This window comes from Salminus brasiliensis, chromosome 9 (genome assembly GCF_030463535.1).
Source record: "Salminus brasiliensis chromosome 9, fSalBra1.hap2, whole genome shotgun sequence".
NCBI lineage: Eukaryota > Metazoa > Chordata > Actinopteri > Characiformes > Bryconidae > Salminus > Salminus brasiliensis.
This window is the reverse complement of record NC_132886.1, coordinates 39,248,359-39,272,053: the sequence shown is the minus strand read 5'-3', so window position 1 is coordinate 39,272,053 and position 23,695 is coordinate 39,248,359. Positions and strand designations below refer to the sequence as shown.

At 45.0% G+C, this 23,695-nt stretch overlaps 1 protein-coding gene across 1 annotated transcript in view; it reads left to right on the top strand.

Annotated features, from left to right (window-relative positions):
• Positions 1–23,278, top strand: part of ak5 (adenylate kinase 5) — an 82,696-nt gene extending 59,418 nt beyond the window's left edge. The window contains exons 9-14 of the mRNA XM_072688372.1: positions 7,039–7,081; positions 8,505–8,549; positions 12,368–12,531; positions 16,456–16,572; positions 17,503–17,697; positions 21,844–23,278. Coding sequence (XP_072544473.1) covers positions 7,039–7,081; positions 8,505–8,549; positions 12,368–12,531; positions 16,456–16,572; positions 17,503–17,697; positions 21,844–21,909 — 630 coding nt within the window. The 3' untranslated portion in view covers positions 21,910–23,278. The remainder of the gene's footprint in view (positions 1–7,038; positions 7,082–8,504; positions 8,550–12,367; positions 12,532–16,455; positions 16,573–17,502; positions 17,698–21,843) is intronic.
• Positions 23,279–23,695: the final 417 nt, after the last annotated feature.

The following is a 23,695-nucleotide window of genomic DNA, read 5'->3' as shown; positions in this document are numbered from 1 at the left end:
GAGTTGATCACATCCTCCACGCTGTGCTGGCTGGACTGGGGGGAGTCCAGGAGAACCCTGGAGGAACCGAGCTCTGTTTTTCAGACAAGCTCACCGACAAGATCTCACTACTTTCTTTCTTCAGAATTAGAAGCTCTTGCTTCTCCTTTTTACTGGATTTATGTTCCCCTGCTTCATCTGTTCTGATGAGATCTGGAGCTTCTGCAGTTCTACAGTTTTGACTCTTATTGGTGAGAGACAGGATTTAGAATAACGTGCTTTAGGTGCCTAAATTCTCTGAACAGTGCTGTATGTCAGAGACTTCTGTTCCGATTGGCTGCCTTGTGTGGAGTGAGGGAAAAGTACAATTGGCTGAGCTCTCTCCCTGGATGGGTAGACGGCGCCCTCTCCCATCATCACTCTTAAGCGATTGCGGCGTATTGCAGTGTTAAGTGCTTATCTTCCCAGTGTCGGGAGCACTGCTAGAGCTAGGGGGAGCTACAAATGGGTGGGTTATTTGGCAGAACCAGTAACCTCAACATGAAGCACTCAGTCAGAATCTCTCATTTTGAAAACGTAGAACTTTCAGTGCTCTAGATTAAGGAACTCGTGGAAGCGTGGAGCTTTAAGGGACTAGTTGGTAACTGGTATCGTTTGGCTTGGTTGTTGTTAAATGCTCTTTTGCTAGCATTTGAAACCTGGCAAGAGGAATCCATGCTTAATATCTTAAAGAGCTGTGATTCACAGGCATCAGATACCAGCAGATATTATTCCCACTGATGCCCAGGACCAGGTACGATCATGGTTATGAAAGCTCGCACACAGGAAGTGTTAATCAGATGGCCTTTTGTTCTCACCGAAGCTGTTTTCCTTGGTACCTCCTGTTCTGTCTCTCAGTCTCTGCCGCTGTCTTTCCCTCCCCCTCTTCATCTTCCTCGTTTCTCTCACACTTATATATTTTTCTCAAGCTTTCCAAAAAGGGGTCCTTGTGTTTTTCATTCGTACATATCAGGTCGCGTTACATAAGAGCAGCAAGCAAATTACCACTTTGACGCCGTCAGTACACTCTGACACGAAAAATCCCAGATTCTGCTCACGTCCTGCCTGCGGAGAGCCCACTTTGCCTTCCCAAACAAGTCTTGTTTATTCATGCTGTTGACGGAAGCCATCAGTGTTCGCTCGTGGTGGGCGAGGACGCTAAGAGGAGGTTGCGCCTATCTCGAGAGCGGTGCGAACAGGTTGTGGGCAGCACCCAGGCTGGGCACTGTGGACTTTTTTCTTTTCTTTTTTTCTCTGTGCCACCCTCGGCTCCCACGCTCACGCCGAGAACTGGATCATCTGCACTTGTCAGCGGGGGAGCTGTCCTCTCGGGAAAACGTCCATTATCCACCACAGATCGCCGAGCAGTCCTCAGCCCAGCATGAGGCTTCTTCGAGAAGGAGGAGTTGTTGGGGCTCGCCGCCCTGTGATTGTTGTGTGCCGTAGGAACGCGTTGGGCATTCAGGTCAGAATGCCCATCTGTGGAAGGCAAAGTTGATTAATGAGTCCAGGGATGATCTGAGGCCTGTTTAACTTTCACAAGCTTTTCCTAGATCATTACACAGAGCTTTACACAGAGCTTTACTAGAGTATGAAAGGGGAGGATCACCCAAAAATCGAATTTACACACTTTCTCCAAACGTAGTCGATTGGCCTCTATAGCAGATCATGTTCAGTGATGCACAGGACCAGGTACGGTCAGTAAGGTTCTTCAGTACGGTTCCTCATTACGGTTCTTCAGTACGGTTCTTCAGTAAAACTCTTCAGTACGGTTCTTCAGTAAAACTCTTCAGTACGGTTCTTCAGTACGGTTCTTCAGTAACTTTTCAGTAAGGTTCTTCAGTAAGACTCTTCAGTAAGGTTCTTCAGTACGGTTCTTCAGTAAGACTCTTCAGTAAGGTTCTTCAGTAAGGTTCTTCAGTAAGGTTTTTCAGTAAGAATCTTTAGTAAGACTCTTCAGTAAGGTTCTTCAGTACGGTTCTTCAGTAAGACTCTTCAGTAAGGTTCTTCAGTAAGACTCTTCAGTAAGACTCTTCAGTACGGTTCTTCAGTACGGTTCTTCAGTAAGACTCTTCAGTAAGGTTCTTCAGTACGGTTCTTCAGTAACTTTTCAGTAAGGTTCTTCAGTAAGAATCTTTAGTAAGGTTCTTCAGTACGGTTCTTCAGTAAGACTCTTCAGTAAGGTTCTTCAGTAAGGTTCTTCAGTAAGGTTCTTCAGTAAGGTTTTTCAGTAAGAATCTTTAGTAAGGTTCTTCAGTAAGGTTCTTCAGTAAGACTCTTCAGTAAGGTTCTTCAGTAAGGTTTTTCAGTAAGAATCTTTAGTAAGGTTCTTCAGTAAGGTTCTTCAGTACGGTTCTTCAGTAAGACTCTTCAGTAAGGTTTTTCAGTAAGAATCTTTAGTAAGGTTCTTCAGTACGGTTCTTCAGTACGGTTCTTCAGTAAGACTCTTCAGTACGGTTCTTCAGTAAGACTCTTCAGTAAGGTTCTTCAGTAAGGTTCTTTAGTAAGGTTCTTCAGTAAGGTTCTTTAGTAAGACTCTTCAGTAAGACTCTTTAGTAAGGTTCTTCAGCAAGGTTCTTTAGTAAGACTCTTCAGTAAGACTCTTCAGTAAGACTGTTCACTTTACTGCTGACTGTACATCCAGAGAAGGCACACACATGGAAAGCTGCCAAGCTGTCTGGCCGAACAGGTGAAGGAAGAAAACGGCAGGCTGAGAGTAAAGCTTACACAAGCTTTATCCAGTGTTCACCCACCAGTATTAGGAACGTTCTTCATGGTGCATACTTAGTCCTTCTACACTGTGAGCCCACTAGAGCATGGGTAACCTAATTAGAGGAAACACACAGATTTAGGCACCCTGGGGCTTTAATAATGCATCCAAAAATAACACAAGCAAAAAAAAGATATGTGCTGCTTTATTAGTGCTCAAGCCTCTGTGCTCTGGATGCACCGCGTTTACACACAGTCATATAAAACGAATCTAACGAGGACGTGTTTAACGTCAACCACTGAGCTAACAGCATCTGCTCTGACTGGCTTTAAAACCGGAAGGAAAGTGGGCAAGAATTTAAGACCTAATAATAAATAAAACCCCAATATTAGTACATCCCACAGTACTGTGCCAAAGTTTTAGTCCCCTGTGAAAATTATCTGGACAGCAGGTGTTTAATTCCACACTAATAATAACACTACAGAACGTAGTGGTGGTTCTCCATCACTGTGTTCATCATTAGAACATTTCCAGACTCTAGTATTATTTAAAGTTCTCCTCAGATCAACACCTGGTTTGGTGGTAAATCAGGGCTTAATGATGGTAAATCAGGTGAGCTGCTGATGGTGGGATTGAACACATCCAGGCTGTGCTGGCTGGGGGCAATTATATATATATATATATATATATATATATATATATATATATATATATATAGCTCCGGAAAAAATGAGAGACTAAAGGTTTTACTATTTCTAGGCAGTGTGTTTAAGGGAAATGAACATTTGTGTTATTTCATAAACCACGGACAACATTTCCCCTAAATTCCAAATAAAAATATTACTATTTAGAGCATTTATTTATTTGCAGAAATGACAACTGCTCAAAAACTACTGCTCAAATAATGTAAATATGATAATAATGCAAATATGATTATATGATGATGATAATTAGAATGCAAAGACGTTTTTATTGAAATTTAAACACGGTACTAATATCTGAACCTTGAGAGCATTCAGAAATCTCTATGATGAAATAACCTCGACGGCCAATCACAGCTCTCATGTCTCGGCAGGCTCTCCACTAGTCTTTCACATTGCTGTTGGGACTTTATGCCATTCATAGTCTGCAGATTCAGCTAACTCAGTGGTCTGTTATTTTTTTCCAGAGCTGTATATAGTAAAATAATGGGATCTGAACAGGTTTTGTTCAGTAGTGCCCTAGAAATACCCATTTTGATCCCTAAGCATCCCTTTTTTACTGGTTGGATGTTTTTAAAACTTATATAACGTCTATATAATGGAAAGCTTCTGTACCTGGTAAACTGTACAGCCATTTAGAACCAGAACAAGAACCTCCTTCTTATCACAGAGGATAAGAAGGTGGATGGATCACAGGCAGAGGATGTACAGCAGTGCAGCGGAGTTTGGTGCACTACTGAACGGGACCAAGTCAGAGCCCACTGTAGTCATCCCACAGAAGCTGCAGTTCAGCACTTCCTGTGAACTAGAGCGCCCACGGCTCTACAGGAACAAGAGTCACTCCTCTCTTCCGTGTCAGACCAACCTTTTTGCCTTTCACCCTCTACAGCTAATGAGCTGGGGGCGCTGGCTGCTGTTCGTGATTCAGCGAGCGGCAGCAGAGAGGGACTATAGAGGGAGAGAGAGCGCAGGACGGGGTGGGCCGTGAACAGGGCTGTCTGCATCCCGTGTTGACGTGAACGACTCCTTTCTGCTCTTATACTCAAGCAGTTTGAGCTATTCCTCATTCATCCCCTCCTTTCCTGTTGGTGGGGCTGATTATAGGGACGGGGCCGCAGAGACATCGCTCTTTATTGCAGCGATTAGCAGGACTGTAAACCTCCCGCCGTTTCCACACACTCAAACAGGTGACTCATCCAGACTTCATTTACAGCTCGCGTTCATGAATCACCGTGAACTGATTGAGTGAGTTTGCTGGGTTCAGCCGTGTTCAGCTCTAACGCCGCCTGTCACACACACAACTTAATGATCTGCATCCGTATCAACAGGGGGCACAGGTTGGCTCAGCAGACTAAGGCGCTGACACTGTGGCCTGCTGCTTTGCCATCAGCAGCCGGAGCCTGAGAGAGCACAGCTGGCCATGTTCTCTCTGCCATTGTGATGCTGGTCTGCACAGGAGTCTGTTGGCTGATGTATCAGAGCTGGGAATCCGGCACTTTCCTCTGGTTGGGTTGGCTGCCTAGTGAATCGAAAAGAGGCACATGCTTGTCCTCATCTCCCTCGTGTCGCGAGCATTACATGTGTTTATTATCCTTAATAAAGCCAGAAAAATGAGCAGGAGTATCAGAAACAGCATTAGCGGCACTATGGTAGCGAACACGGGAAGCAGGACCAAGACATAATCATTGTAATTGATCACTATTTGAATCCAGCAATGATAACACTATGCAAAGAACACAGACCGTGTAGCTGTCCACAGATCATCAACAACAAAACACTGGTAAACCCAATGATTAGGGGCGGAGCTGGAAAGCTACACGGGCAGAACTGTATTAACTGTACTACTGTTGTTTATAGTATGAGCAGGGTGTAGGGTGTACTGGAGATCATATTATTATAAATAATAATAATTATAATACATCATTTATTTAAAAAATCTACTTTGTGAAGTTCTAAAATAGGATGTTGTACCTATTTAACTAACATTAATTATTAGAAAGTTAAAAATCATAACTTTACTCCCTTATAAAAATGAAAGGCACCATTTCTTAAACATTACTAAATGTACCAAAAATGTACTGAAATACTGTAACTGGAGTAGTTGTAATTCATCACTTTCCATCTCTGAGCTTAAACTGGTCTGTGTGTGTGTGTGTGTGTGTGTGTGTGTGTGTGTGTGTGTGTGTGTGTGTGTGTGTGTGCAGTTAAATGTGTGGGTATGTGTGTGTTCCCCTCGCTCTCCTGTTCTCTCCAGCAGTGAGTCATCGGACCGTCTGGCCCACCCACATTACAATTTGGCTCATCAGTGACACCCAACCTCCCCAGCGCACAGATACATACACACACACACACCACAGCTCCCTCTACACACATCTCCTCACACTCCCACCCCTGCCCCACATACAGCAGCCCACAGGTCACTCGCATTTACAGCGCTCTCCATGTCACCCTGATCTGCACATGCATCATCGTGAACCTTTGGGGCATCCGGAGCCAATGCTGCAAATCAGCTCCAGCTTGTTCTTCTCAAACCTCTCCGTCTTCACATCTTCATTAACCCCTTAAGAAGTCTGAGGCGGTATATATCCTATTCAAATATGCACATCAATTACTTTATGAAAACCCCTTTAATCAATACTATATTTGGTGTTTGTAATTATTTGATACATCACCCTGATTTCATACATACAACACTGGGGCTATGAAAGCGCTACGCACCATTGTGGAACCAGTAGAGCATGAATGATGGGTAACAGGAGATCTTTGAACATGACTAATTCCAACGGTTCGTTTTCCCTGTGCGAATATTGGCTCATTTTTATGAAATTAGAAATCCGATTTTTAACCCTTACTCTGCTGTACCCTAAGAAGGCATTGTGCTCTTAGGAATGAAGTGATTGACAGACGGCCTTGGCTGGAGGAGGCCGGTCATTAGTCGGATCTGCATGGCAGTCCTTTCTGTTCAGTACCTGGAGTTGTAGCACTGGAAGCTCAGTGAAGACGGTCTGAGACACTTGAGCTCAGTCAGAGAGAAGGGGCGGGTCTACCCAGAGTCCACCTCTGGTCTCTACTGGGTGCAAATGTGACAACATGGCGGACAGTTTTGGCTTAATTTCTAGAAGGCGTCCATATTTTCTGCAGTCATGGTGTTAAAGTCTTGTTTGGTGACAAAAACCAAGTGTTATTCTTACGAAATCCATTCCATAATTATGTAACTATGCAGTTACATTGAAGTAATGATATAGATTGAATGTGTTGCAAGACAACAATAATATATTGTGAATGTAACACATGGGTCTTCTCATCCTAGGTAGAGTGTACCTGCATTCATCTTGCGGAGAAGCTGAGCAGTGAAATTACCACTTCCACATTTATTGTCCCAATGTTAGTTTCTCCAGCAGAGCTGCCGTGAGTTTAGCGCTGCAGGAGCCCATTCAGCACAGCGGCTCGGCCTGTATAGTGTGTTTTACACTGCCTAGTGTTGAAATCCATCAGCTGAACGACCAAATGGGTCGGTTGTAGCTGCAAGTGTGTGTTTACCCAAGCGAGACTGAAATTCATTTCAATTCATTGAAACTGAACCAAACTTTTCTCTGCTGTTTCTCACAGGCAGCCGAAGAAGAAGCGGGATACGCAGAGCAGAGTGAAGAAAGTGAGTTCAGCTTCATGGAAGGTTTAACATTTAACTTCATGTCTTTTTTATTATAAAATATTTTACAAACTGCAGTACTTAATACATGACAATACTGGGTATCTCATCCAGCACACACACATACACACACACACCTTCTTTGTCTGCTATTTTAAGTGTTAAAACAGTATTTTTTTAGTTCAGGATATTTGTGAGGGTATGGAGGGTCTATGCTGAACACATGTCAAAGTCAACATGAAGTTAATTGCTTTGAAAGGAGGAGCAAATAAAGTAAATATCAATAATATTCAGGAAATAGAAAGAATACTAAGTAAATGTAATACTTCTGGCCGAGTTGCTCAAGGTTTAGTTACGTTTATGCAGTATATGTAAAAGATGCAGTGTGTTCTCTGAGCTGAGAGAATAGTCACTTCAGAATGAAGTCAGGTTGTGTAGTTCAGTTATTGAAGTTGTTTTTCTTATTTAACAATGATATAATCATTTATATACAGCATTAAAACCAATCTGCCATAACATAAGTACCACCTATTACTATTGTCAAAGTCCCCTTTGTGACAACCTAATGTTAGCAGCAGATCCTTTAAGTCCTGCGAGTTGGTTCACCAGTTGTCCTTTCTTGGTGCACTTTTGGTAGGCACTGACCCCACAAGACCTGACAAGATGTTCTGACCCGGTCGTCAGTTTGGTTCCTGTCAAAGTGTCTCAGATTCGTACGCTTGCCCATTTTTCCTGCTTCAACACCCTTAAAAGAACTGACTGTTCACCTGCTGCCTGATATATCTACCCCTATCCACCTCTGTAGATGAAGATAATCAGTGTTATTCACTTCACCTGTCAGTGGTGCTAATGTTATGGCTGATGTGCATATGTATAGGTTAAGGTTATAGCCTATTGGTTAAGGTGGGTCTGGCGTGAGTTTTCCTCTGGGGAAAAAAAGTGTGTATATTTAATTGAGTAAGTTCCAAGCAGATTCAGTACTCTTGTTGGTGTATGAGCCGAGATCAGTGACCAAAAGTCAAGCACAGTGCAGTCAGGTGTCGCTCTGTAGCTACAGACATTAGCATTGCCTGAAAACTGCAGTCCAGAAAAAAACCCTTCTGTAAATGGTTGGATCGGGCTGAGAGCGCGGATAAGCAGTTCTGTGTCTGATCCTAATGACGCAGCAGTCATTCCTCCAAACTGCTTATTGATCAGACAGGGAGCAGGATGTTCAGTTCAATCACTTGCCCTGCAAAGACGCCTAAGCCAGCCCAACACCGTCCTCCGTGCCGTCCCAGAGGTATTAAACCGGAGGTAATGAACATTAGGGCTCAGAGCTCCGGTAGGGACAGCTAGTTTACATCGCTGCATATTAATTGGTATACCTAGCACGAGTGCACCAATACGCGCTGCTCAGTGTTGATATGCTGTCTCTGTCTTCCAGGTTTTTCCGTGGAGAAGAAGAAACCAAAGGTCATCTTCGTGATTGGTATGTTCAGCGCCGACGCCATTAGAACCACCTCACGGTCTTGTTATTACGTCTCCCCTTTTAGACACATCCTAAGAGAAGCTGTTTATCGTGGTGAATGAGATTCTCCAGGCAACACAGAGAGCTCCCACAGCGGTTTTAATTACGCCCTGTCTGAAGATGCACTGAGGTACCTGGAAAAAAACAAAAAAATAAAGAAACCTGAATATGGGTTCTGATCTATTTTTAGATCCCCCATATTGTCAGCTTTCTTTCTTACAGGTCAATTAAGCAGAAAGCCACACTGCACATCTCCGAGGAAAGGAAGGGTAAAGAGAGGGAAAATCAATTAGTCTGCTTTTCAGCTCGCTGCTGGCCAGCGTCCCCCGCCGTCCGCTAATTGGCTCAGTGATAAAGGTTAACGAAGGAGGAGGTCCGGCTTTAACACAGTGGCCGTGCGCTGAGTGGGAGTCCATAGTGTCTCACAGTTGGCTGCATAATAGCTGAATCTGAGCAGGGCGAAGGACAGCAGCGCGCTGTGGTGTGAGTTATTGCTGTAATTCAGAGCGTAGAACCTCGAGGAGCAGATAAACCATCCCTCCACCAGCACGACGGCCCCTGTCAGAGCTGCCCATCACTGCCGGCCCACCCAACTCCTTGGGGAAGGACACAGTGGTTGGACTTGTTGGGTTTATATTTTTAACCTGGCTCAATCGTAGGTCACTTTTAAAAGTGCAGATTCTGACCTTTCAGACCACATCAGTGTGTGCAGATACAATAAATGTCCAATTGTTTGTGGACACTCCTTCTAATAAATGCATTTAGCTACGTTAAGTTGCACCTATATAGTTGCAGATGTGCAAATGCGCACATCTAATCCCCGTAGATGAGCATTGGCAATAGAATAGAATCCCTTGACAGAACAAAGGCTACAGGCTACTACATGTAGGCCAGTCCCAACGCTGATCCCTCCATTAATGAGTCATAGAATGAGTGTAGTTTCGAAACCTTTTCCAAACAGCAAAATGAGAGGTTAGAAAGCAAGAAAGGAAGAAGCAAAACAGCCAAGTATAATATTTATAATGTCAGCAATACTAATGAAATGTGTTTTCATCATTTTCTGCATCTCACTGCAAGCTCTTCCTGGATTCTCTGTATTAAGCTGCGAAGGGAAAGGAAATGAAATGTCAGTGTTTTCGTCACGAGCCTGTAATTACAGATAGCATCGGCAGCTTTCACTACCAAACACCCAACTGACTGAACCACATCTAAGAAATTCTCTTCCTCACATGTTTGGACCCAGTTAGGTGGAGCAACACAAACACACACACACACACACACACACACACACACACACACACACACACACACACACACTCATACTCACGTTTCAGCTTGTTTTGAGCTCTTGAGTCACTTGTAGTTTGATGCTTTCTCATGTAAACACCTACTTTCTGCTGAAGAGCATCTAATGCAGTCTCTTAAATTCCAGCCTGAACAAGAGCTTTTCACTTACACTGTAGCGTCGCAGAAGCCACGAACACTGATGTGCTGTAATTGGCACCAGTGGAAAAAAAAATACACTACAAAAGTGTGTCCAAAAGTATCTGGACACTCATTCAGATGCACACGTGACGAGTTTCATCTGCATAGAAAAGCACTGCCAATAGAACGGGATGCTCTATTGGGTCTAAGGTCCTAATGGTCAGTGCCAAGCACTGAGTTGTGGAGCAGTGGAACTGTGGAATATCTGGAATGATGGGCGGTGTCCCATCCAGTACTTTTGTGGTGAGTTGAAGTGGCAGAACTAATTATCCAACATCAGTACCAGACCTCATTGATGTTCTTGTGGAGCTGAACGCAATCAAATCCTCACAGCTGTGTTCCCAGAACATTAGAGGCTGTCACTGCAGCAAAAACATGCTTTTAATTCCCATAATTTCAGACGTGATGCAGATGTTTACTTTTTGTTTTACACTATGTGGACAAAAGTATTGGGACACACCTCTTAATCACTGATTCATTCAGTCTCATTGACACCACAGGTGTGTAAAATCAAGCCCCTAGCCCTGCAGTCTGCCTTTCCTCCACACATCAGTGAAAGAGCGGGAGGTTCTGAAGAGCTCACTGAACTCCAGCGTGGTTCTGTATGTAATAGGAGACACCGCTGCACCACCACCACCAAGTCAGCTGGTGAAATTTCCTCCCTCCATCAGCTGTGAGTGGTGTTATTATTGAACAGTGGAAGAGTTTAGGAGGAACAGCTCACAGAGAGCAGCTCAGTGTCCATCGAGTGTCTGTCAGACAGGGCCGAGTGCTGAGCTCAGAGCAGAGTGCAGAAAAGCCTCCAACTGACTCAGTAACTGCAGCAGAGCTCCAGACCTGCTGCTGCTGGTAGAGCTTAGAGCAAAGGAGGACCAGTTCCAGATTAATAATGCCTATGGGTGTCATAAAAGCTCCTGTTGGTGTCCCAATACTTTTGTACATATAATGCATAAGTAACCAGCACATTTACATATATATAGTTTTTTTTATTAGTTTATAAATATGAACTATGCTATTTGTGCATATAGGAGCCCTGCTCTGCTATTCAGGAAGTCTGGGCATTTCTGAGCTGCTCTTGCATGCAGGGTTCTGTGTCACTCATCCGTGCCTCTCTCCAACCGAGGTGCCAATCTTCTTACTGAGAGCTGTTCAGGCTTTTGTTTTAGAGCCCCCTAGTGCATTCTTCTTACACAGTGTTATTCTGACTTAAGGAGAAAGCTGCTGACGGAAGGGGAATGCTAATACTGCACTGATGGGGATGTGGGATGTCGGCTGTCGGTTGTGTATGATGGTAAAGGAACAGTTCACTGAATAGTTCGTCTAGTTTACTTGTGTTCTCCCTCACACAGAAATGTAGTCGATCAGCCAAGATGTGTTTAGTGTCTGAAGCTCACTTCTTTAATTTTACCCTGGGGCTTGGAGAAGCACCTCAATCTGTCTGAAGTTGATCAGAACTTGAACAGACGTGTGTTCTCTCCCCCCTCCCCACCCCCCAGACTGAATGACTCACGTATCTATAAACCTAGACTGCTAGAGTGCTCTCAGCACTTTTGAAAAAAAAGGCACATCAGGAGTGTACAAATGACTGTAAATCAATATGCAAAAGAAGCAGGCTTGTGATTAAACCAAATCTAACTTGTTGGAGCTGACAGAAAGGCTTAGACAGTAAGACGGATAACCATTTTGTACAATTATGGTGAGCAGAAAAGCTTCTCAGAATGAACAACACCGTCAGCCTAGACCAGAAAGCTGAGGCTGCAGTGGCTCAGCACAGACTCACCAACACTGGACGGAAAAATGTAAATATAAATAAATCTTCATTTCTGCTGAGCCTCACAAATGATAGGGTCAGAATTGGACCAATTATGCTGCCATCAGATTTTCAAAAGAAAGGATCAGACATTTTAAAGGCACTCTTCAAAGGCGAGGCTCCCCGGGCAAGTAATCAAGTAATGGATGTACCGGTTGTACTTGTGTGGAGGCTAACCTTGGAAAGTGGGGGAAAACGAGAGGTCACCTGGGCCAGCGGGTTTGTTTCGATAATGCAGAGGGACAGGCGATGGGGTCAGATATAGTATGGGGTCACTCCAGTGCACAAAAACAGATGGCCAAGTTCACTTATTATGTAGTGTGGAGTCTCGTCTACTCGTCCACTCGTCACTGATCTTGGAATACTAAAAGAAGGAAAAGAGGAATACTAAAAACACAGAATTGCACCTAAATGCCCCTATAATACACATGTATTGCACTCCATGATGATGATGATGATGATGATGTGTATATGTTTATGTTAGGTGGTCCCGGCTCAGGGAAGGCTCTGCAGTGTGAGAAGATTGAGGAGCAGTACGGGTTGAAGCGTCTGTGTCCCGGAGACATCCTGTGCAGTGAGCTGCAGTCCCACAGCGAGAGAGGACGCTTCCTCAGAGACGTCCTCGAGAGAGGAGAACAGCTTCCCGAGGTTAGGACACCAATTAAACACCATTAGCAAAGACAGTTACCCGTAACACTTATGTAAGTCTGGTGCCTGTTTGGTAGCTGTGTATGTTTTTAGTAGGCTGTGAAATTCCAGAGGTTGTGCACACAAAGCCAAAGGCAAACAGAATGGATATCTGATTAGATGCCCAACTTAAACTGCTTAAAAAACTCCAAAAGCCAGAGTCTGCACTAAGCTGCTTTAAATTCCAAAGAAATAGATAAATAAATATATTCAGCTTAAGCTTCTTTAAAAAAACATCCAAAAAGAAGCAGTGCACTAAATCCAACAGTGAATTGGTGACTGCCAATTCTGTTAGCTAACAGACGCCCGCACTGGCTGGCATCACGCTGAGTGATGGGAGGAGAGGCAGGGCCATCCTACCCACCCAGAGAAAGCAAAGTCAGAACGCTCTGTAGGACTCCAGTCACAGATGGCCGCGTATCACTAGGGATCAACCCTCAGAACCATAATATTACCACTGCGGTTCCCCAGCCTTTAGTGGGTTGTGGGGTAATTCATTAAAACCGATGTGGGCATTGAGCTGTGGGGCAGTGGAGGAACGGTGTTCGCTGGAATGATGGTGGAGCTCCATCCAGTACTTTTGGGATGAGTTTGGGAGTTGTGGGATAAGGGGAAGATGTTCGTCCAACATCCTGACCTCACTAACGATCGCTGAATGCAATCAATCAAATCCTCACAGCAGTGCTCCTCCAGAATCTTATTGACAGCCTTCTTCCCTGGACAGTAGAGACAGTTACTCCAACGAAAGCAGGATCAGGTTTTTTTTTTTTTTTTTTTTTTTTAAATGCTCTTGATTTCAGAAGAAACGATGAACGAGCAGGTGTCCCAATACTTTTGCCCATATAGTGTAGTTTGAGTTTAGTTAGTTCCACATTTTCACACCACTTGCCACTGATTTCTGTGAGAACAGTGAGTTGATGGACAGCAGACCCCAGCTGAACAGGTACCCATGCATCAGCCAATAGGAGAGGATGTGGGGCGGGGCTTCAAGCAGGACAGTGACTGGTTTGATTAAAACACACATCATCATTTTTGCTCCTTTCGATAAGAAGGAAAAAGATAAGCAACTATTTGCAGCTGCTGTTCTCTCTCTCACTACCACAAACTCGCCCCCAGCAAACCAGAAACCCAAACTCCACACACGCCAAAGACGTCACGTGAGTATGGTCTAACTGACGGCGGCGTGATGCTGTATTATAAGTGTAGCGCCTGTGCTTATTAAAAGGAGTAATAAGTGGCACTAACATCTAACTAGGTTCGGTCAGCGGTAGGTCTTTATATCAGAGACGATTTAACGGGACGTTAAAGGATTAACTCATTTATTGCTCCACAAACTATGCAATTCAGCACTGATTTTATCAAATAAAGAAGAATAATGAAATAAAATAGAGCTCTTTCAAACTAATTAGAAAAATGGTGTCGAATAGAGAGAGAGGGAGGAGTCCCTCAATTACGTGAAGTTCCGGATCCAAGATAGAGTTCAGTTCATATCCTTCAATGGATGTAGCGAAGGAATGATGCTTAATGCGGTTATGACTGTGTCTAAGACCTGTCTACCCGGGTAGGATAAATGGTGTGTTTAAGGGCTTATCTGCTGTTGTATAAGCAAGTTCTTCTGCAGGCAGTCGTCCGGTAGGCCACACCGCTTCCACAACCGTCAGCAGTCTCACTGGGCTGGACTCCCCATCAGATCATTTTCCCAACTCATTTTCTGGCTCTAGAAAAAAACCCAATCTACACAATAGTGCAGAACAGCAAATTATTCTAATTATACTCTTTCTCTTCCAGTTCAGAATAACATGTTACAACCAACTAATGGTATACTTGTCTTACAAAATATGAACTGGCTTTTTAAACATCACAGCAACATTAATATTTAATCATGTAAGGAATTCCCATACATCACACTAGCACTGTAGTATTTCATCAATGACAGTGAACTGCTGTTTTACTGTTTTCATCTATTTTAATCCGCAACTAATAGTTTTTAACATTCGTTTGAATAAAACCACAGCTACACTTATTAAAAGTGCACATTCTGATATCCAGAATATATTCAATTACAACATTACTTACACTATAAACCATTACAGTACATCAACTCAACCAACAAATGTCAGAAAGCTCAACAGCACACCTGCACTCTCTCTCTCTCTCTCTCTAAGGCTTCACCAGGCCAGTGCATAACTCTGATTATTTATTATTTATTTTTCTATCTCTAACTTTACTGCAGTAAGGTGAACTCTCCCATTCAGAGGATTAGAGGCTTAGATAGCTGGACAAAGGAACTGCTGCTCTGACTGACCGGAGCTCTAACACTTTAAATACTGGACTGAACTGCTTCCCTTCAGGCTTTATAGCTGAAATACTGACATAAGAGCAGCTTATTAGTCTTAGTATATGACAGTATTCAACATTTTAGGGATATTATGCAATATTTTCGTACCAGGAATCTTCCATCTACCGCAGCACGAAGCACATGCGGTTCTACCATCGACAAAAAGGGAAGGACCCCTAGAGACGCACGCACTGTGTATGGCGCCCTCGTGTGGATGCTACATGCTATTGCACTTCTAAATGATATATGAGGTTTTAGTAGCTCCATATTTTATATGGGTTACATAAGAGAATTTCCCCACTGTGGGACTGATGAAGGATTATCTTATCTTATAAGGCAAGCAGAGGCACAGCTGTGCCCCTCTGGATTCTGTGTGCCTCAGTACAGGTAGTCTAGGAACACCTCTGAGTCCGAGGGAGACTTTTTGCCAGGACTTTTCTCAAGAACTAGTCAATTCTGAGGGCAGCAGACTCCATTTGACTCCAATAATAAAAACATGTATCTCCATTTTTGCCTGTTTATAGTTTTCTCCTCTCTGTATACTCTGTTAAGAGCATTTTTGTCTTTTCCTGCGAAGTCAACATGTTTTCATTGGACAGCGATGATTTTCATCCTGGTCGTTTAAAATATGCATTATAAAGAGACCGTTCCCAGCTGCTTGCGCCACGCCGACCACACCGGGATGCAAAGGCAAACATTTGTGTTGTTGAAGGGAAGGTAATTCAGGGATGTGCCTGCGCCTCAGAGGTCGGGATTCTGCGCCGTCTCAGTGTTGTCTGAGGGATTAGAGCTGAACCCTCTGGTCAGAGGCTCTCTTTGCTCTGCTGTTTTGGCGTGAGCTCAGTGAGATTTTGAGCTAATCAGATGATTTATGTTACAGTGGAGTTGCCTAGCAACATGGGCATCATTAACATTTGCTGTGAACTACTTTCTTGGATGCTCAGCGTCTGACTTCACAGCCTGTGTGCGTGTGTGTGTGTGTGTGTGTGTTTGTGCTGTATGTGCATAAGCAAGTTTTTGTCATGATTAAATGCATGAACACTGGTTCACACGTGCTGTGTGAGTGTGTGCATATTCCTATTCCTAGTGAGGACGTCCTCCCTCTCGTCGCTCTTGATTGATGGTTGAAGTGAGAGGTAAAGATCACCATCATGGCCAGATCCAGTGAGCTCTCTGAGGCCCTCAGAAAGAGGGTTGGAGAGGCAGAGGTTTAAAAAGGAAGGGGTTTAGAAAGATCTCAGAACAGATAGAAATCAGCCGTCTACAAGTCGAACAGCTGACCAACGTGGCCAGGTCAGGACATCCTAGAAAGTTCAGCCCAAGAGCAAAACCAAAAGATGAGCCAAGAAGCCTCCAACAGTCCTAAAATATGATCAAGGTAGCTCTGCCTAGAGCCAGTGTCAGAGTGCAGCATCTACCATCAGAGAGCAGTAAAAAACAGGGCTTTTAAAAAGTGATGATTAAACACTTTTATTATGTCGGACTTTTGTTCATGTGTACTCTGTCTCTGTCTGTGTGTCTGTGTGTGTGTGTGTGTGTGTGTGTAGGACACACTGTTGGATCTTCTGTGCGAGTCTATGGAGTCTACAGTGCGGCATGGGAAAGGTTTCCTTGTCAGCGGATTCCCACGGGACCAGAGGCAGGCAGAGGAGTACGAGGCCAAGGTCAGTGTGTTTGTGTATGTCTGAGAGAGGAAAACCGGAAAACCATAAACCTTCACAGTCAAGGACAACATAGTTCCCCAAAGCACGTCACCACAGTCCTGCTGCTTCCCCCGAGAAGCACAGCAGCCCAATCGTATCCTAGAGGCTGAGAGTCCATGGCTGTCTTCCATTTGCTTGGCATGAGGCTAGCCAGGGAAGGCCTCTTCTTGTTAGCTGGTGTTAAAAGATTTAGAGTTGCTGTTCTCCTCCAAGCGTGCTCACCCTTAGCCCTCCCAGCATGGGTGGAATTATGGGATAGAAGGTCCTGTGGAAAAACATTGTATCTCTGAAAAAAGAGTCCTTTTTTATTGGATGATCAGAACTGGTATCTTTGTTGAAGCTACATGTGAAGTTAACCAGTGGTCAATGTATGACCAGAGAGTTGCTCAAGATGACTGATGAAGCAAAGTCTGGACAGCAAACTCGTGCTGGATGTCTGATATTTAGAGTAAGGGCAACATTGTATAGTTGAGAGCTGTATCCACCAGTCTATCCATCCATTTGTCCATCTAACCCCCCTCAGTAGTTATACAGTCAGGGTGGTGTTTATTTCCGTATGTTGTTATAATCTCGAAATACTAATAGACTCAGAGTATGGAAGTATCACACAGATTTCAAAAACTAAAAAAACATTAGACAAAGCTAAACAATTTAAATGGAAGTCATGTAAAAATATTTAATTTCAGGTCATTTTGAAACATTTCTACTGGTTCATTTATCATATCATATACATTTAAATAGATCATTAAATCAACTAGATGTGAACATTAACAGATGTTAGAGCAAAGCATCCATGGAAACAGCATGCCATCCGCCCCTGTTTACCACCTGCATGTCCTCAAAAGGGGGTTGGCTCATACATGTGATTGTGTGTGTGTGTGTGTGTCTCAGATGGGGCAGCCATCCGTGGTTCTCCTTCTGGAGTGCTGTGCGGACACCATGAACCAGCGTCTCCAGCAGAGGACCTGTTCCAGCCTGCGCTCGAGAGAGGCCCGGGACAGGGACACCCACCGCAGGGTCGACAGCTTCTGCAGCACCGTCACACCAGTCATCCACCACTACGAACACAAAGGCATCCTGCACAGGGTAGGTACAGCATACTAACGCCAAGCACCAGTCGAACTATTCATGCTCTGCCCTCATATGGATTCATTCGTAGCCTCTGCCTCTGGGTTGGAAAAGCTTTAAACAATGCTGGCAAAAGGTCTGCGGTGCAGAAAATGTGCTCATGCGCTCTGTTCGGGTAGATCAGACGTTTTCCTTCTAGAAAAAAGTGATGTGTAGTAGATTTCACAACTTCAGGGTGTTTTAAGCCTGTTTTAAACTTCTACAGCCTTACATGCACCATTTTACCACATTGCATAGACTACTGTAGCTGTAGCTCAGACAAAAATGTGTAAGAAGTGTGTGTAATCAAACAAATAATAATAATAATAATAATAAAATGAATAGCTGACATTGCTTTGGGAAACGTAGATCTACTACAATCTGTATAAAACATCTGTCAGCGTTTTGAGTGGGTGGCGGGTTTAATGAATTACCACTAGGTGGGGTCTGGGGGTCGCAAGTTCCAATCATGGCCGGAGTCTGAGAGAGCTCACTTGGCCGTGCTCACTCCTCACATCACTCCTAAAAGGGATGTTGGCCGGCGCATTGGCCTGCTATTACTGGGTTAATAATGGCTTTTTTAATTTTCACAGATAAATATGATTCTGTCCCAAATCCACACTGAAATCCCTTCACGGACACCCTCAGACTTTTATAGAGAAAAAAGAGTGCAAGAACAGGACTCTGCACAGGCGTCCATTTAGAGGGGATTCTACACACGCTTTCATACATAAGGCCCGAGTTCTCCACTGCAGTTTCTCAGTGGGATCTTTGCCAGCCTATCCAATCTCAGAACAGCATCCAGGAACAGAAGCATTTGACGGCAGAGCAAGCCAGAGTAAGCCATTTCATCCACCACTCCCTTCCAGCCGGGAACGAAAACAGTTAATCATGCAGTTTATCTTCCAGACAAGCAGGTAACGGCCATTTGTGTAGTTATGCATTACATTTTCTGCTGTAACTAATAGATTAGCAGCATCCAGGCCTGTTAGAACATGCTGGTCAGCACAGCCAAGAAATAGCTGAAGAAATGGACTAGAGCCAGACTCCGTCATTTCTCCAACCAGTCCACTTTCAAACAGTGTCATATTTTTTATATGTAGTATTTTTAATGAAAACATATATTAATATTTAAATTGTATTTAACAAAGTTTATTAAATCCAGGAGTCTATATAAAACTTGAGCTGCTGTTGCTCTATTTATTGAGGGTTGTAATGCTGCACTGTCCTGTGGACAGAGATACATATACCATCACAATGAAAATGCAGGGCAGTGTTTGTGTCTCAGTAAGGAATGATTGAAATGCCACTCATATGTGTGAGCTTTCACTGTGTTCATGACTTTGTGTTTTATTCTTTTTGCCCATTTCCTCCTGAATTTAGTCTCCACACTTTCAGCCAATCGCACAACCCGTGCACACTTTCACCCAATTGCCCATCCCATGCACACTTTCAGCCCATCGCCCAACCCGTGCACACTTTCTGCCCATCGCCCAACCCGTGCACACTTTCTGCCCATCGCCCAACCCGTGCACACTTTCAGCCCATCGCCCAACCCGTGCACACTTTCTGCCCATCGCCCAACCCGTGCACACTTTCAGCCCATCGCCCAACCCGTGCACACTTTCTGCCCATCGCCCAACCCGTGCACACTTTCTGCCCATCACACAAGCAGCGCATACTTTCACCCATCACATGCATACTTTTACCCAAACAGTGCACACTTTCAGCCCATCACCCAACCCGTGCACACTTTCACCCATCGCACAACCCATGCATACTTTTACCCAACCCGTGCACACTTTCAGCCCATCACCCAACCAGTGCACACTTTCTGCCCATCACACACGTTTTACAACAAAGCAATGTGGGGAAAGTGCATCATCTACTCACCCAGGAGAGAGTAAGTCCTCCGGATTCAAACCGTTGATCCTCTGATTGTAGTGACAGTGCCTTAGTCCACTGGGCCACCATCCAGCTGCTAGAGCAGCCCCAGCAGAAACCAGTCAACCTTATATTAGATCTGCATTTGGAGGGTAGCTGGTTCAAACCCAGCCAACTCTTATATTATATTTCTGGAAAATATCTGGTAAAGTACTTAAGCCCACAAAGCACCAGAGTCAGGGGACCCCGAGTGGTCCAGTGGGCTAAGGCACTGTGGCCACGGTCAGAGGGTAGCTGGTTCAAAGCCAGCCAACACTTATGTTATACTTCTGGAAAAAATCAGCGCAGTACTTAAGCCCGCAAAGCGCCAGAGCTATAGGGGACCCCAAGTGGTCCAGCGGGCTAAGGCACTGTGGCCACGGTCAGAGGGTAGCTGGTTCAAACCCAGCCAACGCTTATGTTATACTTCTGGAAAATATCTGGTAAAGTACTTAAGCCCACAAAGCGGCAGAGTCATAGGAGACCCCGAGTGGTCCAGCGGGCTAAGACACTGTGGCCACGGTCAGAGAGTAGCTGGTTCAAACCCAGCCAACACTTATATTATATTTCTGGAAAAAATCAGCGCAGTACTTAAGCCCGCAAAGCGCCAGAGCTATAGGGGACCCCAAGTGGTCCAGCGGGCTAAGGCACTGTGGCCACGGTCAGAGGGTAGCTGGTTCAAACCCAGCCAACCATTATGTTATACTTCTGGAAAATATCTGGTAAAGTACTTAAGCCCACAAAGCGGCAGAGTCATAGGAGACCCCGAGTGGTCCAGCGGGCTAAGGCACTGTGGCCACGGTCGGAGAGTAGCTGGTTCAAACCCAGCCAACACTTATATTATATTTCTGGAAAAAATCAGCGCAGTACTTAAGCCCGCAAAGCGCCAGAGCTATAGGGGACCCCGAGTGGTCCAGTGGGCTAAGATGCTGTGGCCACAGTCAGAGGGTAGCTGGTTCAAACCCAGCCAACCATTATGTTAGATTCCTGGATAAAATATCAGCATAGTACCTAAGCCTGCAAAGCACCAGTCATGCCCCCCCCCCCCGGGTCCACAATCAGAGAGTGGAGGCCCCCTGACCTGGCCCCTCACCCTAGAGGGCCTCCCCACCAACCTTATGCTATGCAGGGCCAAGACAGTTGGGCCAAGACAGTTGGGCCAAGACAGTTGGGCCAAGACAGTTGGGCCAAGACAGTTGGGCCAAGACAGTTGGGCCAAGACAGTTGGGCCAAGACAGTTGGGCCAAGACAAAAAGTTTCTTTAGCAAGTAAATCCTCTAACCAGCATAAGTTGGATTCAAACCCATGACCCTCTGATCACAGTGACAGCACTTTAGCCCACTGGACCACCAACCAGCTCACAAAACAGCCCTGAAACCAGTCAGCCTTATATTAGACTTGCATCTCTTGCATCAAAATCTCTACATGGAAATACTTTAGTGCAGAAAACAGTGAGGTCACAGGGGGACCCTCAGTGGTCCAGTGGACTAAAGCACTGTTGCTATGATCAGAGAGTTGCTGGTTCAAACCCAAGTCATGCTGATAGCTCTCAGCAGCCAACACAAAATTGGAACACATTACTTTATTGTTTATTGAGCATAAAAAGTTTATTTAGTGACAGTTAACTTATCCCACTGATGTGATGTGATGTGATGTGATATGGGGGGACCCCAAGTGGTCCTAAGGTACAGTCACTATGATCAGAGGGTCATTAGTTTAAATCCAGTCACACTGCTAGCCATCAGCAGCCAAGGCCCAAGAGACCATGATTGACCTTGTTCTCTCCAGGGTGGGTAGATGGCGCTCTCTCCCCTCTTCTCACTTCACTGATGCCGGTTGCAAGGTAGTGCATTGGAGCCAGGTATGAAGCACTTACCTCCAGACACACGAGTGCACGAGTCAGTTATAATTAAACAACAAAAAAAAAACAGTCTGTAGAGAACTCAAAGCTGCTAAACATGCCTTTAAAGCAGTTTTTAAAAAGTGGGAACACTGGTAACTTTAGGACAGTGTCAAGTAACATCACACTAAAGTTATGGGGCCTGTTTTCCTTCCTGGAGCTGAAACCCAAAACAAGGCTGTACCCCTTCCCACTCACTGCCAGTAAGCTCACACCCCCCCCCCCATGCTGCGAGACCGGCCTCCATGCCCTACTTCTCGATGTCAGAATTCCAACATCTCTCTGTGTGTGTGTTCATTCAGATTGATGCCGAACAGCCCCCTGACGAGGTGTTTGAGCTGATCTGCCTGGCCCTGGACCCTCGCTAAAGACTAGAATCACACAACTGCCCCCTGCTGGACCTATCCATCATCACACAGACCTGCATTACAGACCCCCACCCCACATCAGCCACCATCACACAGCCAACCAGAGCCATCTGCAAAAGCAGGACAAGGACACCTGCCAGCAGCTTGTGACTTCTCTCACTCTCTCTCTGTCGATGTGTCGCCACTCTTCTTCCCTGCTGTACATAAGCAGCTCAACAAAGGCCGCCTGCAGAGATACGCACCACACCCGCCTGCTCGTCGTTTACAGCACACACGCGCTCTAGGCTACAACAGAGTGTTCTTCGGCTCCAGCTCGTATGGAGACAGGTGGTGTTCCCACGTCCTACAGTTCTGCTGATCTAGGACCGCACTGCTCAAGACACGATGCAGCGCTGCATTTACGTTCTAGCAGAGCACAGCTTTTCATGGTCCTTGCTTTCTCTATTCATGTTCGTCGGGAGACAGGTGGCAGGCTTGCAGAAAGGACTGTGGGAAAGGCGGTGAAGCAAAGAAGGCTTCTCCTTTCCTTCTTCTCAGTGGGGCAACCAGTAAGATGCTTGGCTAAGCTAAGCGCTGAATTTTTAACATATGGCTGCAGCTCAGTTTAGCCTCCATCTCCACCTACACTTCCACTACAGACTTGCAAACCTGCTTGCAGCACAAAACACAGCACATGGTGATTCAGTGAAGCAGTTCACTTCCCTATAATGCAAATGCAGCTCAAGAGACACAGCGGACAGCACAGCTCAAACACCGTGGTCTCCAACCATGATCCTGGGTGTCCACTGTCCACCTGTCCCAACTAATCAAGTCCTTGCTGCATTTAAGCGGCAGGTTTTCTTAAACGTTCTGGACAACCTGGAAAGCAAAACCACACTGAGACCCTAGAGAAGAGCGAGGTGGCCTCGGTCCGGTCCGAGAACGCCAGACGAACACCAGCACCAGGGTTGGAGACCACTGCTCTACAACCTGCGAGAATGGAAACAGCTCAAGCAGAGGGCCACCTCCTGTCTCTCCACCCCACGCGTCCTAGTGCACTACTGCATGCCAGAATAGCAGTACGATCAATAAGTCGACCGCTTTTGTGTATTCAAAAAAAATAGAGACAAAAAAAAGATTCATAAATCAGGCTTTGTATCTGCTGTTGCCTGGCTACTGATCTGAAGAATGGATGGATCTCACCCTGACATCTCGTCACTGCATTTCTTCTGAAACATTTGGGTGAAGTTAAACAGTCTCATGGGTTAGAGAGGAGAGAGTTGAGGAGGAGGGAATATGGAGTGTTTGTACATAATGAACTGATGCAGAAAGAAGAAGAATGATGATGTAAGCAAAAAGTCTCAATAAATAAACGTTACCTTGGTCCTTTTGCATGTATAGATACTTCAGGCCTTGCCTTCCAGCTGACCTTCATGCACCCCTTTCTCTAAAGCACGAAAATACCTACACACTCCACAAACACCACCGCCCAAATCACCACTGCTGGTTAGATGGGGATAAGCTAACAGAGAGAACCTTCCTCTGTTATGCTGGCGCCACCTGGTGGCTAAAATATTACATCTAAACCTCAGTTAAGTGAGAGCTTCAGTGTAATGAGAGAGGAATCTACACCAGAACGTGATGCAGCAGGTATACCACAATACACAAGAGCCAGGACGTTTTTTGGATGACTTAAGGATGACTGGTCTGAGCACCTTCCTTCCCTTCATACCAGGTGTGCCATCTAGAACAAGAAGGGTTCTTCTACCTGACGTAAGCAGAAAGATCTAGAGGAACCACAGAAGAG